A 16,365-nucleotide genomic window follows, 5' to 3' on the forward strand; every position below is an offset into this window, starting at 1 on the left:
ACTTCAGACGCACGTGACTGTTGGCGTGGCTGTCTAGAGGGTCCCCTGCTCAGTCTCACACACCTGACACCCAGGTCAGACTAGCGTCACAGCACCCCAAAGACCAACCAACGCTCACACACTCATACACAACTTGCTGCCACCACTCTCATACTTCTTACACTGGCGATGAGAGATGCCAAGCACACTGGTAAAGAAAGGGTTAATGTAAAGAACCAACACACCCACTCTCCTTACCAGCAGTCACAGGGTTAATCAGCACACAGCATACAGAGGGCTAAGGCACACAACACAGTTACACACTCGGAGGTTAGGTACGTTTTAGAGCATCAAGGACAAACTTATTAAATTTTATATTTAATATTATAAAAAGTATAACAGTGCAAGTTTAAAACAAGATGTTACAAAAAAGGACATACGATAAAACAAGTACAAACAGTTTTAAAATAAAAGGGAAAAATATAGAAGTCCTATACTATACCAAGCAAAGTCCTTCTAGTCCTGGAGGCAAGGGTAAACCACAGGATAAACTTCCAATAGAAATTGGTCCTCCTCAGAATATTTAAGTATAGTCAGAAGAGCTGACTATTTATCCCAGTTTGCAGGGGATCAGGTAACTGGACACTCCCCCCTCCCTCAGGAATGCAAGGGGTGTCACCATTAGCAGGACACAGTGTGAGTTTTATGGCCTCCTGTGTATGGACTGAGTGTATGGGACTGGTCCAATGATACCAATGTCCATAACTCCTTGTGGGAACATAATAGAAAGATGAAATTAGGATGTGAGGCCTTTACACATGGCTGGTTCCAGACCCTAGTGACCAGAGGCCTGTTATACATCTGTTTCTGTCACAGGGGGAAGATTTTTGTGATACCTTGGCCTGCTTGATCTCATGACAGCGACTTTTTCGTATTTTTTGCAATTTTTTTCGTCGCTGTTACAACTTTTTCGTAAATTGTCGTGACTTTTTCGTAGCCGTTATGACTTGCGCAAATTGTCGCGACTTTTTCGTAGCCGTTACGATTTGCTCGTATATTGTCGCAACTTTTTTGTATGGAGCGCAATGGCGGGCAAAACTTTCAGACTTTGCATGATTTTGGAAACCTCCCATAGGACTCAATGGCACTCTGCAGCTCCAACCTGGCCCAAGAAAAGTCACGATACTGAAGCTTGAATGAATCCGAAACTTTCGTACTTGGAGCGAAGGCTACGAAAAATTTGCCAGAATTCGCGCAAGTCGTAACAGCTACGAAAAATTTGCAACAATTTACGAAAAAATCGCAAAATACCGATCATTACGAAAAAAACACATTCGGACGCTTTTCGGACGTTCGTGGATTAGTAAATGTACCCCTAGATGTTGCAAAACTACAATTCTTAGCAGCCCCGCACTACCTGATTTAAAGGAGAGATGTTGTGAGTTTTAGGCCTGCAAAATATGTGGGCTTATTTTTCGACCAAGAGCTGCCTTGTAGCACACATTACTGATCTCTGCAACTTGCACCAAGTTTTTAATCACCAAAATCAAATACACTGGGCGTCATTAAATAACAACACATGGAGTGCCAAATGTTGTGCAAATTAAAGATAGATACCTTAACTCAAGTGCATTTTAAAACAATAGATTGCATAAGGTGTCAGCATTTTGTATGGTCATCCAACACCAGTGCACAATATTAGGATATGATTTTGCATTATCCTATATGTTACATATATTCCGATATTGGAGGGGACAGTAAGCTAATGAAGACTGGAGGCAATGGTAAGCGATCAAGTGGCAGTGGCTGCACAGGGGGAATTGAGAGCACGACTGGAGGTAGCAACTTGGCCCTGGCACTAATTGCATGTAATAGGGACTTTGCTGAGCAGACTGATATGAATGAAGTATAAATTTATTTCAAAATATCCAAACTATTTTTTTTTTTAATAATGATGGGTTCTTGTGTTGTACATTTTGCTTACTTATTTTCACTTACAGTATTAATATTTGTCTAAATGTTTGGCCAAATCAAATTTGTATTGCTTTTTAAAGAAAACAAAACTATGAGGGGGGTTGTGTGCTAGACAGATGGTGGCAAGTGTTTTTCATCAAAATAAAGGTTCTTATTGGATTGGGGATGCTGGTCCTACATCCAGGGGGCAGTAAGGGAGTAACAGTTTTGTGAAAGTAGGGAGTTGGGGAAGTGCTGGGAGTAGAATATTTGAGTAACAGTAAAAGGAGTAATGCAACACAGTGCAAGAGATTATAGGCTTGAATCAGCACTCTTCTGTGTCTGCACCCAGAGCCGAGAATCCGCCACATGTGGCATAAGCCTAACAAAAAAGCCAGCTTTTTTCCTCTACTGCTCATGTGTCAGCCCCAGGATTTTGAAGAAAGTGGTGCTGGCACAAAAGTACCACAGGCTGGTGCGTTTTTGCGCTAACAAGAGCACTGGCCAAGGGCCAAATTACCAGATCAGTCTGATTTGGCATAAACTTGATAGATCTGCCAGAGGAGCAGCTCTCTCACCTGGGCAGGGAGTTAGCACATGAAGTGTACAGAGAATAGAATTGGAGGGTTTGCCTGCTGTGTGAAATATTAAATATTAACGCGATATTAATAATATATTGATTCGTACTCTGCTACCATCTTCTCATTCTGTCTGGTGGTAGCCCTTCTCAGTGAAGTTCCTTCTCCTACTGAACATGCAGTAAACGGGCAACCGAATATCTGTAGCCTTGAACAGCGTGACTCCATGGACACAATTTGCAGCAATAAAGCCATTGTAAACATTGCACCTAAAGTGCAGAATAAGGGGGTAGGTCTGCGAATGAGTTAGGGACCGAGGGAAATTTTAAAACCTCGTTTGTATGAGAAAGATCCAGTCGAGAATCAGAAATTGTACACTTTTCTGCTGCTACGAACTTAATTGGCTCCCCAAAACCTTTATTATAATCCACGTATACCGCTAATTACTTATATAAGTAACATTAACAATGGGTTGTCGCTATGCAAAGGAATGCTAAGTACCGTATCATAGCACAGGACTATAGCTCATCCCCTTACTCTCCAACCACCATACAGGAACCCCACCCTGGGCCAGCCCTCGGCTTCTCTAATTTGGAATAGGGCGGGTTTAAGTAATGACTACCCGATGTCATGCAGGCTAAACCTCGCCCCTACACGTGTGTGAGCCCTTATCTATCTGGCAGGCTGCAGATGGACTATAGTATCAATGCAGTGACAGGGAGGGGAGGTGTTTCAGTCAGTACCGGTGCTACAGATAATATATAACCACCAGACCGAATCGAGCTTCACCCTAAGGTTACTGGCGACGGTACTGTCTGCCCAAGAACTACAAGGTAAGTCAGGCAGCCTACAGGGATGAGCAGCCGCTGGCGTTACACAACATTCTCTCTCTACTCCTATCTGCAGTGTTGTGTAACAGTGTAAGGGACTGGCTCTCTCTCTATATGTATGACGCTGCCCATGCCTTTCTTCTTTAGGGATATCTGTGTGGATTTAAGAACAAGATTAATATGAATAAGACTATTATGAATTAGTCGCTTGCATCTTGTGTCATTGGGGACAAATAAGGCGATGGCATCATACCATTACCCTATTGTATTGCTACAAAATGAGATTATTGTTTAAGGAGGGGTTGATTAATTCAGTAATTTTATTATTATTTTTCCTTAATGGCATATGTAGTATTTTGTCTGCCCATTTCATTTTGTGAAAATGCCTCTCTCTGCTTGTCACCATTCCTAATGTTCTTCAATGTCCTGGCTAAGCTGTGGGCAGTGGTGGTCAAATGCCATGTGTGCCACTTACCTTAAGGTCAATAATTAACTTGAACATGTTTTGATATGAACGTTTATGGATGATTGTCAAATACCAATTCTTTCCTCCATATTAGAACAGGGAAGATTATTGATAAACTGCAAAAATTACGTTTATGAGGTTTTATCAATGCATCTAAGTCCACTTTTGTGAGTTCAAAATTCTTCTCCCTATTCTGATGAATTATAATCGCACATTAACAGCAAAAAATGCAGTAGGAATGGATGCATTTAAAAGAACACAGTTAAACTTGATTGCAATAGGCAAGCGCAATTCTGAATGCAGATACTGTAAGTACAAATAGGTAGAATATAAAGAAATCAATGAGCTGATGTGTTTAGGTGTGCTTAGATCTGTGTCTTAAATGTGCAAAAAAACCTTGTATAAACACACTGCATACAATTTGCAAAAGTATTTAAACATTTAATCAGCAAATTGCTGATAATATAATAACTAACTAACTTGTTCATAGTGTCATTTTAGGGGCAGAATTAGATGAGTAGTGTGAAATACATTTTAGAGAAAAGAGGTTTATGTAGTTAAGATATTTTCACTAGTGTAACACTGACATGGCCATATATAATGGTTGAACTCGATGGACGTGTCTTTTTTTCAACAGAAGTTACTATATATCCTTATGTAATATGTAACATTTTTCATATAGTAAATATGGCTCTTTCTATTTATAACACTTGCTTTAATGTAATTAAGGTACCTGTCAGGCTGCAATTAAGCTGCCAGTCATAATACAGTGTTGCCATAACAGTTTTACACTGCAACATGGATACTCCGCCTGTGTGCAGACTCTGTGTGCCTGCACCCAGGCTGACGCAGTATCTTTGGATGCAGAGATACCATAGAGCAAAACGGAGTGGAGGGGCGGTTTCTTGGCCTACGCTAATACACAGGCAGAGAAACTGTAGTCTAAGAGATTCTGAGAATTGTAGGTATACATTGTATGCCACGACTAAGCAGCTTCAAGAGAGATAACTTAAAACTTTTAATCTTGGTGTATTCTAAAAGAATAAGTAGTGCAGCATATTGGGAACAAATGCATAGCATTAGGAGCATTGTGTCTGTCTGCTTAGGAATATACCAACATTACACATTAATAGCATATCATTTTTGTTCATTATTGACCAACTACAATTCAGCTTTTTCTGTGGGTTATTGTTGTCCTGCTGACAGACCCATTACTTTTCTCATGAGAGCCATTGGTAAAGGGACCCACTTTTTTAATATTGTACATTTAAGTAACATTCATACAGAATGTTTTTAAGTGATCATTCGTTTAACAGCATAATACTATTGTGGTTAGTCTCACATGGGCCACAGTATTTCACAAAAGCAAATATTCGCCAGCAAAAATTTACCTGTCTGAGAGGATGATAGGCATCTGTACAATTGCCTGCATGAATTGCTTTATGTGACTTTGAAAAGCTACATTGTAGTCAGATCTAGCCTAAACCTGGTCTTACAACATGGTTCACCTAAAATTGAATAGCGAAAGAAAAAAAACATCCCTTCTAAAGACAATTTATGATTATTTTAATTGTCTACCAAAGTGTAAATAAAATAGTGGAATTGTGTAGAGCTTTGTTAATATGCCAACAATTTTTCACTTTTACAAAGTTTTTTTAAGGCATCTTTAAAATATGGGCAAAACAGTCAGAAAATTAACTTGTGTAATAGATCACGTGAAGGATTCAGGAAGTGCATTTTTGTAGTTACTTCTCACGAACAAAGTCTTGTTTTACAACATTGATTTGTTGATTATGTGACTGCTTAACATATTTCAGCTCACTTTCTCAACACTGTAGATACACCAGGGTGGAACAATCTAACCAAGTCAGGGTACATCCACCTTTGCTCCTGTCAGGCTTAAATTCCTTTCCTACTGAGATACTTGTACTTCTTCAATATCTAATAGTCTTATTTTTCTCTCTAACCTGTATTAGCCTACATTTGAAAAAATAAACACATTTTAATTCAAATATTTTTACATTTAATTAATATGTCTCCCACTGGAATATGGATAGGGTTGCCACTTTTACTAATAATTTGGTGTCCTGTGTTTGGCATGGCAGGGATAATAGGGAGGATTGCATATTGTGCAGATTAGCAGCAGAATGTTGGCCAATTACAAATCTACATTGTAATATTTGCCTTAACTAGTGATTTACAGTACAGGTATGGGACCCGTTATCCAGAATGCTCGGGACCTGGGGATTTCTGGATAAGGGGTCTTTCCGTAATTCGGATCTCCTATCTTAAATCTGCTAAAAAAATTATTTAAACAGTAATTAAACCCAATAGGATTATTTTGCCTCCAATAAGGATTAATTATATCTTAGTTGGGATCAAGTACAAGGTACTTCATTTTTAAAAATGTGAATTATTTGATTAAAATGGAGTCTATGGGAGATGTCCTTTCCGTAATTCGGAACTTTCTGGATAATGGGTTTCCGGATAAGAAGTCCGATACCTGTACTAGCTAGACTTTGAAATACTTGGTTTGTGGCAACTGTAGATTTTCAGTATTTTTTCTAAAAACAAACATAGTAGTTAAAGGTGGCTAAATTAAATTCTGCGTCGTGGTGCTACTCCGTTTAAGTTTTAGGTTTAAGCATGTGTGTCTCAGTCATAGAATAGCTGATTTAAGGTGACCATTTGTGCAACAATCTGGGCAGCCCTTTGCATGTTTTCTATCTTTCAGTATAAATATTGCTTGTGTGGGCACCTCATCTGAGGTTTGGACAGACATGCCGTAATTACTTTAATCACAGAAGTGATGAGTGAAAATTTTCTTCTGGTTTGCTGCTGCTGCTGCTGCAAAAAAAACAAACATATATAGACACCAATGTATTGTATAAATAATAAAAAAAAATTCGCAGATATTTTTGTGAAATGAAATGGGATAGATTTGCTCATCTTGCTACATGCAGAACACCTCTTATACTTCCTATTCACATACTTTGGTTCACGGCCAAATGAGTGGATCAGTCCTGTTTGGCCTTCCATGTGCATAGTAAAATCAGACCGTGACAATGCAGATTTGGGTGAAAAATGCTAACTTGCTAAACATTTCTCTACTGGCAGAGCATCTTCTTAGTGTGAGAGGGGAAGTGTTGAACTTGACAAACTTTTTTTTTTTTTTTGCAACCTACTGTAAATAATTTTTTAAAACTGTTCTGTATACTTATGCTTATACGTAGCAAAAACCACGAGCCCAAAAGCTTTAAAAAAACAAAAAAACACATGGGAAACTGGGAAAAAAAATCAGGTGTTTTTATCATCAGAAGAGGTACAGCCTCTGGGGGTGGAAAAAATATAGGCACCCCCAGTGATTGTAATCACTTACCTGATACCCCAGGCCAATGCTCTCGTTAGCAGAAAACCGCACCGGGGTACCTGCGACTGAGCGATCCTCTTCTTTCTCCTGTCTTCCTCCCACTTGCACAGCCAAACTTTAACAAAAAAGCCTAACATTTGGCAACCCCCCCCAAGTGATTGTACCTTTCCTTCTCCTTTAAATCAGGGAAGCAAGGTAGACTATACATTTGTATCTGCCCAGTAAAAACATTTATCAGTTGGTGAAACAGTAATCCACAAAATACTTTAAAGAGTTTCTCCGTCTAAAAGAAAATTTGTGATAATGTTTATATAAAATCTTCTTTTATTTGCGCTGGATGATGTCTAATTTCATAATGGTACAAATCAAGTGGTTCATTTAGAAAGATAGCAAACGATGGATTGACTTCAACTTGGTATATACTAGCAGAGTTTAGACAAAAATTTCTGCACCATGATTGGCTCTTGAAATACTTGAAGAATTATTTATTGTTGACAGCAGTGTAGTATCTTTTAAGTTTAGTCATTAGCTTTTAGCACAAAATATAGTAAATATTCTATAGTGTTGTGATTACAGACCTGATTTTGGCCTCTTTCAGTTTTGGATCAGTCTGTGGGCCTAAATTATCCCAAAGTGATTGTGTGCACGCTTTACAATACTTTACTGCAATCTTTGCTACATTAAGGGAATGTCACTAAGTGATTGCTTTAAAACAAAGCTGTGTTTTTTTTATTGCATTTTTGCTCAGTTGAGTAACTATAGAAGTGGACTGTTCCTTCTAAGATCACTCTGCTCTTTCTTCAGGACACTATCAATATGACACACGAGCTGCCCCAGACCGTTGTCCAGATATTGGATCCTACAGTGAATGGTGAAGTTAAGAAAAAAGGTCGTAAAAAAACACTTTCAGGAGCTGTCTTAAGCTTTTATAACATCAACTACAAAGTAAAGGTGAAAAGTGGATTAATCTGCTGCAGAAAAGTTACGGAGAGAGTAATACTGAATGATGTCAAGTGAGTTTGCATATTTTTTCTCTTTATTATTATGATGAGTTACTGTGGATAGCCGTGAAACAAGCTGTTGTACATCGCAGATGAGGAAATAAAGAGGAGCCCTAGCTCCTGTACATTTTTTGCTGTTTCAACTAAACGAACAGAACAATAGAAAGGTTGCCATACTGGTATTCATCCAGTTGGCCTGAAGGCTGATTAGTACCTACAATTATTTGCTAGTGTTTGGCCACCTTTAAACTGTTTGCTTTCCCTGTTTGTTTTTATCCAGTAGTAGAGGATTTATTTGTGTCTGTGCTTCCTATGCATGTATCGTTAAAGTCAGCATGTGGGTCTGAATATTTTATTACATTTTTGTAGATGAGTAGGGTTCATGTAATGCTAATACATTCATAGTTCTGTGTAATATTCACTAGAAAGACATTCCAATACATGGATTAAAATCTCTTTATCTTTATAAAGGTGTTCTTTGAAATGGATGCAAAGGAACAGCTGGTCTTTCCAGTTAAGGAATTCCATGCTGAACTGGAAGGATGCACTCCTCCCTTTCATTCCTTGCTTAGGTTAAGTCTGTAAGAAAGATAAAAGTACCCAGACTAGACAATGTGATGGAGTAAATGTATTATGTATGCACATGTGTATACTGCTGTTTATAAAGTTAAGAACATATAGTGCTTTATATATGCAAGAACTGATAAGTCAAATCAAAAGTAAATAGTATCTGTCGATATACATACATGTATTTGTGAATTATATCTGTCACTGAACAACCTAGACACCCCATTAATGTATTTGATAGAGGAAACCAGTGGTCTAATGTATGTAGTCCTATTTGGTAGAGTAGACCTTTCATAAACCTACATAAAAACCATACTGTTTGCTTGTTACTTTCATTTGGTTATAAAGGATTGTGTTTGTACACAACACCAGAAGGGTCGCTCAGCTTGTAAATGAGCCATAATAAACACTATTCAGACAACCCTTGGATCTGGTTTTAGTACATAACAATTACCCTTTAAGCATAAATATTGATTACAGGTGTCAGGGAATGCTGTGAGTTATAATGTCAAAGTTCTGTTTGGTATATCTATTAGGAACAATATGAAATACATTCATGGCATATTTTGTTCTACAAACACAAACATCTATAGAGGTGATTGCTGTATTATTTGGCATGGTGTAACCTGCCAGTGGTGCCAGTGCACCATTTCTATCTGGTGCATCAAGTGTATGAAAAACCAATTCCAGTGTTTAGCAGCCCTCAGAGCCATACTTGTAACAATCCCCAAATCAATAATCTATAATTATGCATAAGACCTGACTATCTGTATACTGCTTTTTTTTTCAGCACAAAAAAAAAACCAAAACATAATTTTGTCACAAAGCTAAAACCCTGTATTCATACATTGAATATTTAAAGTACCACCAATTCTTTAAGATGCATTAAGATCTCTTTATATTTATGATGATGTTCTTTGAAATTAATACACCCAGCAGCAAAGTAACAGCTGGTCTTTCCGGTTAAGGAAACCCATGCTGAACTGGAAGGATGCACTCCTCCCTTTTTTATTCATGCCAAGACTCAGACTATAAGAAAAACAAAAAATGCACGTGTATACTGCTATTTATAAAATACAAACAAATACTATAAAACTACACACAAATACAAAAGTGCTTTATATATGCAATATGGAATGATGAGCAAGAGTTGATAGAATGAATGAAAAGTAAATTGTATTTCTAAAATACTTAAATCTGTCAATAACCCACTTGCATACCAGTTAAGTTTGGAAGCAGACTCATTATTACAGCTAATTGCTGTATTTGACTATCTATAACTAGTGGTCTTCCTATGTGGAAAAGTAGACATTTCATAAACCTATACAAATATATTACTGTAATTGCTGATTGGGAAAATTATATCTTGCAGACTACATTATTTGCTGAAATTAGTATTTCTTTTTTTTGGTTTTTGAATGTATATTAAAAATTGGTACAGTTGGTAGTCCTCATCTACCCTGCAACTGCACAATCCAGTGCTTAGTGGTATTTAATAGCTGTGTCATGCTGAGATTTACTGTGTCATGTTATTGCAAATTTCACTGACTTGACTTCTCCATATTTATTTTTGGTTTCCGCCTATATGTTGAAATAAAGTCATATGAGGTGTTATTTAGCACAGCAGTTTTAGTAAAGGTACATTTTTAAATGCTTTTTTTTAGATGTTAAAAGGAGTAATCTTCTATAATTGTTAATTATGGAATATAAGAGCCTATTCTGCGAAATTAATTATATTTTTTTAAACATTCCTTCCTTAAAAAAAATACTGTTTTGTCAACTAAAATTTTGGGTTTGTAGTAAAGGTCTTTCTGATAATAGGTAATTTGCATTGGTGTCTATGAATATTGTCATTGCTTGTTGAGTACATACCCTGACAGGGAACACTGAGTAAAATTATTCCTGTAGTGGGGTTTAGTTAGCATCACAGACAATTACAGATGTCAGTCATTTTTGAAGACAAAGTTTTAAATTTAAAGTTAACAATATAATGTTCATTACTGGTTATTGTGCTTTATTGTTACTTTTGCAGAATGTTGTATAGTGGGGAGGTTTACCTTGTGGTCCTTCTGGTTTTGTTAAACTGCATCTGAGCATGTTGCCTAGTGAGCAGGCCTTGTATCATCTTTGCTAAATCCAGGTAGTTGACTGCAATTTCTAAGGTAGTTATCAAGTATAGATTACAGGTTTCTTAAAATACTGTATGGAGCCAGATCCAAAAATGAGTCCAATGCTGTTGGATCAAAAATACTTTAAATGCAGCGAAATTTCCTTCTACAATTATACTAAAATGTAAGAAACATATTTTAAAGGAATCATGTCATTTTACATCTAGAGTCGCTAAGCGGACTCTAGATATGAACTAAATTGCAGTGTTTGCCCTGACTGAAAATGAAATGTATGTCAACATGGTATCCGCAAATGTGGAAGTCAGAGAGTTCACAGCTACCTTTCATCTGCTAAGATTTGCTTGACTGTCATCTGACTAAATATGCATTGATGATGTTTATCATCCATGTAAATTATGAAATTAGACTATATCTGACCAGATGATTGACTGGATAACAGACAAGTCCACTTTTGCATGACCCTCTTAATTCTGATGTCTGAGGAGATTGATTTAAGAGCGAGTGGAGAGAGGAGAGTGATTTAACAGAATTTGGACAGGAATGTTCTGACACTGAATCCCTAGGGATACATTTAGGCCTTATCTTACTTAACCCTTCCGGTGAAAGTTTACAGCCAGTACAAAGTCATAGAGATGATTCTCAAAACATATATGCAAACATCTTCAGACCAAGTGGTTAGTTATTAATTATAATACTCACTATGTGAGAGGTGTCTGATTATAACTTAATGTCATGACCTCAAAATGACAAATAGCTATTCTCTTACTGTTGTATAATAGGGCGGGGATGTCAAGTAATGCTTGTATAACTCTTTTTCTTGGCACTTGTTTCCAGGGCCATGTATAATTTAACTCCATCCAATGCTACAAACTAGGAACTGATAGGCATGGAACTTGCTGGGGACTGCAAGAGCAGTGTTTATTTTAACCAGTTTAATAGACAATATACTGCACAATACAGATGAAAGCAAAAGTATGGGCACCCCTTGCCAGATAACACATTCAGTTGATTATTTTGTAAATAACAATAGCGAACAGTAGGGCCATCTACCCACAGATTTTCAACGATGCTTAGGTTACGTGACATCTTTCCACTTGTCCAGTGATAAAAACTGTTGTGCAAGGTCTCTGGTCCTGAATTACCTTAATCTCTGTCCCTCAACAACAATGGGTTTCTCTAAGCAACTGAGTGAGGCTGATTGAAATGAGGCTAAATCATGCCTGCAAATCAGTGGAAGGTTAATAAAAGACTATTAAAAAGGCTCCCACCTCTTGGTTTCTACTGTCTGTAATGTTAACATAAAATAGCCACAATCACTAAAGGTTTCTTTGGAAAAAAAAAAGGACCAAAAAAAGGAAAAGTTTAACAAAGACGTAGGGTAGAAATGTTGCATATTTAGGTTTTGGGGTTCTGTATCAGACCAAGGCAAACACAGCCCTTTAGCAGTAAAGATCTATTCCTCAGAAGATGTCCTTAGTAGCCCCCATCTTTTTTTTTTTTTTTTTTGCTGATTTCATAGCTGGGCTGCTGTCCGTTACCTAACCTTGGGGACCAACTCACAATAAACATTTTATATAGAATATAAATGTCGCAATAAAAGACTGATTAATAATTCAGATTCTCACTACATAGCAGCTCTAAAAACAATGTAGTTAGCTTCCGAATTGAATTACTTACCCCATAGTATCAGCTTTTATCACGGGCGAACCTCATTTTCTGCTTGATGATTTTCAACAACCCCCAAGCTTATATATTCAAAAGTAGCCCACAGCACACTGAGCATGTAAATGGGAGTGACACTTCTAACACAATCCAGTATTGTGAGCTCTTGTAACTACTATGAAGGCTATATCATTACTGTTATAGAAATACAGAATCTTTAGGCAGGTGCAGTGAGTTCAGCATATAAAATACAGCATTTCTAGCCAAATTTGTTTTAAGGAATTTAGATCTCCTAAAATGTTAGTGTCTGAGAGTGACTCAAAGGAATGACCAGGGCATTTTATTTAAGCTTTTATATGACCCAGTCAGTGTGGCTCTACCTGTGGGTTAAAGTTTATAGGCAGTGAGTACAAAGACACAAAGATGATACTCAGAACATATGTGTTGACATCTGCAGACCAAGTGTGTAATGATTAACTATAACACTCACTAGGCAAGAGGTATCTGATCATCGCTTAGTGCCATGACCTTAGAATTAAATATAGCTATTCTCTTACTGTTTTATGAGGTTGGAACTGAAAGCCATGCAAATGTAACCCTTCATTGGCACTTGTTTCTAGAGCCACACTGGAGTAGTAACAGTTGATCCCAAGCCTCCACTAAGTGGGAGATTTGTGCCATTGGATATTTGAAGTAGCTCCAAGGGCTGCTAAACAGAAAGTGGCAGCACTGCAGTAGCAGTTATTACTATACCCATTTCAATAGACAATAAAACACACAATACATATGCACTAAAATATATTATCTACAAGTAACATAAGTAATCGCAATGCATTTATCTTTATAGCAATTTACTGAGAACAAAAAAAGCATCTTTAATCCAAATTAAGATTGAAATGTGGTAGAGAAGGCTTCCTTTAAAGGACACGTAAAGCCTACATTTGCCTACACTGTATATCAGTTGGGCACATCTCCCCCACCAAAATGGCATTATTTGTACTGCATATATCCCTTCCGTTTGCCGGCACCATCACATTTTTCTAAAGCAAATAGCAGCTTTTACCCGGTGGCCATTTTTCCTCTGATACATAATCCGATACATTTAAATCTGCAAACAGCATACACACACACACACACACAGACCCTTATTCAGCATACATTTCATCAAGAATACCGGCTCACACAGGCAAAGTTCTGCTTTGTTTGAGCACTGTAATGGTAAAGCTGAGCTCAGGAGAAAAAAATTGAAGCAGACAGCTAGAGCTGAGTTTCTATGGGAACCAGCAATGCCATCTCTTCACTGGCTGTTAGACTGGGGGTGTGTGTTTAGTAATCTGAGTTTAGAACAACTGAGCATGCCCACAAGCCAACAGCCAAAGCAAATTCCTGAGGGAGGGACCGAGTGGGTTAAAGGAGGAGAAGGAAATCTAAGTGATTAAGGAGATGTTGCAGCCTTACTATTAACCTCTGGACAATCAGTGTGGCAGGTATTGAAAGATTTCAAAGAGGCTGTTCACTGATTACATTTGTGTGTGTGGGGTTAACATGTCCTTTAATCTGCAATCTTGACTTGAGTGTACATGCTAGGTACTCACTATAGGGCCTAAATATGCTACAGGGATTACTACCCTAGCAATAGGTGGACAGCTGCTTCATCTCATTCACTATAGTGGGCTAAAAGAGGTGGATGAATTGTCTCCCTGTGCTGTATGGTGGTCCCTATATGGTTTAAAGCTCTAGAGGGTAAACAAATAGCTTTCAATCCAAAGGAGACAAGAATCCCTGGCTGGATCTCAGTCTTACAGTGCAGAGTCCATGTGCTCATCTCTTGACTTCTGGAAGTAAATCCATGAACCTGTTAGATATATGGGTACCAAAACCTCCAAGCCTTTAAGCCATGTTTTTATTGTCACTTAAAGCAACAGGATTATGTAGGATGATGCCAAAAAATACAAATAACAAGTGCTGTGTGGTAGACTTTTTTTTCCTTATTAAAGAAAAGTTTAAATTCCTTGCATATGCATTCTTTATGATGTGTAAATTTTAAAATGTAGTAATGTAAAACTTTAACTTTAATCTGTAAGTGCTCTCTGTGTTAGGTTTTTGTGGCTTGATATTTCAGAATGTTACATATTTAAATTCTGAGTGTGTTTTAGTGTATCTCTATAAAAATATACTTATGTCATATGTGACACATTCTTGTTATGCTGTGCTTTTCAAATTGCAACCAATTACTATTAATGGCAGAAGAACCATTACATATCAATATATGCCATCCTTTTAAGGAATAAATATATTTTTTTGTTTTTACTCTAAAAGTCTGATCAATATTTTCTTAATTGCTTTTTAGTGGAATTATGAGGCCCGGACTCAATGCGATACTAGGGCCAACTGGCAGTGGCAAATCATCGTAAGTAATGAAAGATGAAAATTTTTTAAGAACTCTTATCTTTGATGTATGACCAGAGCATAATGACACTTTTTTGTTCATTTGACCAGATTGCTGGATGTGCTTGCTGCCAGAAAGGATCCCAACGGTCTCAGTGGACAGGTGTTAGTAGATGGGGAACCCCAACCATCTAACTTTAAGTGCCTCTCTGGTTATGTTGTTCAGGTGAGACATTTGGGGGACTGTAGAGACTCTAGGGGCAGCTTTACCAAAACGTAAAATTAGAGCTGATCATAAGAAAATTCACCCAATTTCTATTAATTTCTGTGGAGTTTTTAAAAGCATATTTATCAATAGGTAAACTTGTAAAAGTCCCATAGGTAGGAATAGAAAGTGGGTACATTTTTCTGTATCTCATATTTTGATAACTCTGCCCCTAGGTTTGAGAGTCAGCCGAAGGGTAGTTAGCAGAGCACTCAGAGGCTACAGCAAGGAGAACAGAAGGGTTAGTACCCTGGGTGTCACCTGCCAGTGTAGGGACTCAATTTGGTACAAACAGGGATAGAGCAGTCCCAAGAGGAGCACCACTGTGAGGGCCTTGTATTAAGTTATTTAAAAATCTGTCCATTGTGGGTGGATTTAGTGTAAAAACACAAAATTCACTAAATCACTTCTAGCAGTTACAAGGAATTGTAACACGCCTGGTCAGTGTTAAAAGGGTTGTTCACCTTCAAATTAACTTTTATTATGGCATAGGCATTGATATTCTAAGACAATTTGTAATTGGTTTTCATTTTTTATTTTTTGTAGTTTTTCAGTTATTCAGCTTTCTCTTCAGCAGCTCTCCAGCTTCGAATGTCAGCTGTCTGGTTGCTAGGGTCTTGTATACTTTAGCAACCAAGCAGTGGTTTGAATGAGAGACAGGAATATGAATAGGACAGGATATGAATATAAAGATAAGGAATAAAAAGTAACAATAATAAAATTGTAAGCTTAAGAGCAATCATTTTTTGACTGCCAGGGTCAGTGACCCCCATTTGAAAGCTGGAAAGATGACAAGAGGAAGGCAAATAATTCAAAAACAATAAATAATGAAGACCTATTGTAAAGTTGCTAGGAATAGGACATTCTATAACATACTAAAAGTTAACTTAAAGTAGAAGGAAAGGCTAAGTCACTTGGGGGTGCCAAAATATTAGGCACCCCCAAGTGACTTAGATCGCTTACCTTTTACCCCGGGCTGGTGCCCCTGTACGGAGAGAACAGCACCAGCCCGGGGTAGCAGTGAGCGCTTCCTACTTCCTATTCGCTTGCGCGCGCATGCGCAGTAGAGTAAAAAGCTGAACTTAAAAAACAAAGTCGGCTTTTTACTCTACTGCGCATGCGCCGGCCGACGGATTTCGCCGGGAGAAGAAAGAGGAAGGAGGAAGCGCTTCCTACA

At 37.7% G+C, this 16,365-nt stretch overlaps 1 protein-coding gene and 1 long non-coding RNA gene across 4 annotated transcripts in view; one reads left to right on the plus strand and one right to left on the minus strand.

Annotated features, from left to right (window-relative positions):
* Positions 1-524, minus strand: part of LOC116411451 — a 38,954-nt gene extending 38,430 nt beyond the window's left edge. The window contains exon 1 of the long non-coding RNA XR_004223083.1: positions 482-524. This is a non-coding gene — a long non-coding RNA (uncharacterized LOC116411451). The remainder of the gene's footprint in view (positions 1-481) is intronic.
* abcg2 (ATP binding cassette subfamily G member 2 (Junior blood group)) overlaps positions 1-16,365 on the plus strand; it is a 65,291-nt gene that overhangs the window by 32,799 nt on the left and 16,127 nt on the right. For 2 of the 3 annotated variants that reach the window (XM_031901400.1, XM_012964533.3), the window contains exons 3-5: positions 7,981-8,189; positions 14,886-14,945; positions 15,035-15,149. In XM_031901400.1, coding sequence (XP_031757260.1) covers positions 7,981-8,189; positions 14,886-14,945; positions 15,035-15,149 — 384 coding nt within the window. 3 annotated transcript variants of the gene reach the window in all.

The sequence above is a fragment of the Xenopus tropicalis genome, chromosome 1 (assembly GCF_000004195.4).
Source record: "Xenopus tropicalis strain Nigerian chromosome 1, UCB_Xtro_10.0, whole genome shotgun sequence".
NCBI lineage: Eukaryota > Metazoa > Chordata > Amphibia > Anura > Pipidae > Xenopus > Xenopus tropicalis.